Source organism: Cynoglossus semilaevis, chromosome Z (assembly GCF_000523025.1).
Source record: "Cynoglossus semilaevis isolate Cse_v1.0 chromosome Z, Cse_v1.0, whole genome shotgun sequence".
NCBI lineage: Eukaryota > Metazoa > Chordata > Actinopteri > Pleuronectiformes > Cynoglossidae > Cynoglossus > Cynoglossus semilaevis.
The window spans coordinates 21,750,187-21,751,556 of NC_024328.1; the positions used below are offsets into that span (position 1 = coordinate 21,750,187).

Below are 1,370 nucleotides of genomic sequence, written 5' to 3' on the forward strand. Positions count from 1 at the left end.
CTCGGTGGCGTGGACCTGGTGGCGGGACGTTAGCGTTGCGATGGCGGTGACTAGGTTTAGATGTCGTGTTGATAGTTGATAGAGCAGTGACTGTCGTCTGTGTAAGTACCAGAAAGAGTTGTTCAGAGGAACCAGGAAATACCAGGTGAAGCCGGTTGGACCAGTGAAGTGTAAATACTGTCCCAGGTGAATTGATGTGCATGTTGAAAATGACCAGCGTTCTATTTATTTAACTCTAACGTTGACTCTTCAAGGTTCCTCGCTAAACGAAAGCTTTATTTAAAAAAAAGGAAGAGCTGCCTTTGTTCTCTAGTCCTCCTGGACCACTGACCACTGACCAGTGACCACTGACCACTGACCAGTGACCAGTGACCAGTGACCAGAGACCACTGACCAGGGACCAGTGACCAGTGACCACTGACCAGTGACCACTGACCAGTGACCAGAGACCACTGACCAGTGACCAGAGACCACTGACCACTGACCACTGACCAGTGACCAGTGACTTCACCAGTGACCAGTGACCACTGACCAGTGACCATTCACCAGTGACCAGTGACCACTGACCATGATTTAGTACAAAGTGACCAGTGAGTGGACCAGTGACCAGTGACCTGACCTGACCAGTGGGTGGACCAGTGACCAGTGAGGACTTAACCAGTGACTTGACCAGTGACTTTAACAGTGAGTCGACCAGAGACTTGACCAGTGACTTGACCAGTGACTTGACCAGTGACTTGACCAGTGACTTGACCAGTGACTTGACCAGTGACTTGACCAGTGACTTGACCAGTGACTTGACCAGTGACTTGACCAGTGACTGGACCAGTGACCAGTGACCAGCTCACATCGTGTCTCTTTAATATGAAGATGATCACTCCGTGTCTCTTTAATATGAAGATGAATCTTTGCTTTCATTTCCTTCGGCCCGGCTGTAAATGAGCGTCGTTGCTATTTATTTGGTCAAAACCATGAACCTTTTGTTGTCATTGTCACATGTTGCATCTCACCATTTAAAGTTGCTAATTGACCAAAGTTGACTGGTTTGATGAATAAACAATGTCTTTCTCTTGATACCATCAAATGAAGCGTCAATAGTCCTTATTTACACCATTCACACATTCTCTGAGACGATAGTCCAGGAGACGATATTTCATGGCGTCGTCGGACGTGGGCTCCCTGCAGAACCGCGTGGGAAACCCCATCGACCGCCTGTACTCCATGCAGAACTCTTACTTCGCGTCATGAGGGGGCGGAGCCGGAGGTAAAGAAAAAACAAAAAAAGAAGAAAAGCATCAGAGAAACAGAAGGAGCGTCAGGAACCTGAGGTCCACGGGCCTGGAGCTCCTCCACCGACCCCTGACCCGCTG

General features: G+C 49.0%; 1 protein-coding gene across 1 annotated transcript in view; it reads left to right on the forward strand.

Moving 5' to 3' along the window:
- Window positions 1-1,364, forward strand: part of LOC103398340 (LIM/homeobox protein LMX-1.2-like) — a 9,160-nt gene extending 7,796 nt beyond the window's left edge. The window contains exon 6 of the mRNA XM_017042900.1: window positions 1,138-1,364. Coding sequence (XP_016898389.1) covers window positions 1,138-1,248 — 111 coding nt within the window. The 3' untranslated portion in view covers window positions 1,249-1,364. The remainder of the gene's footprint in view (window positions 1-1,137) is intronic.
- The last annotated feature ends 6 nt before the right edge of the window (window positions 1,365-1,370 follow it).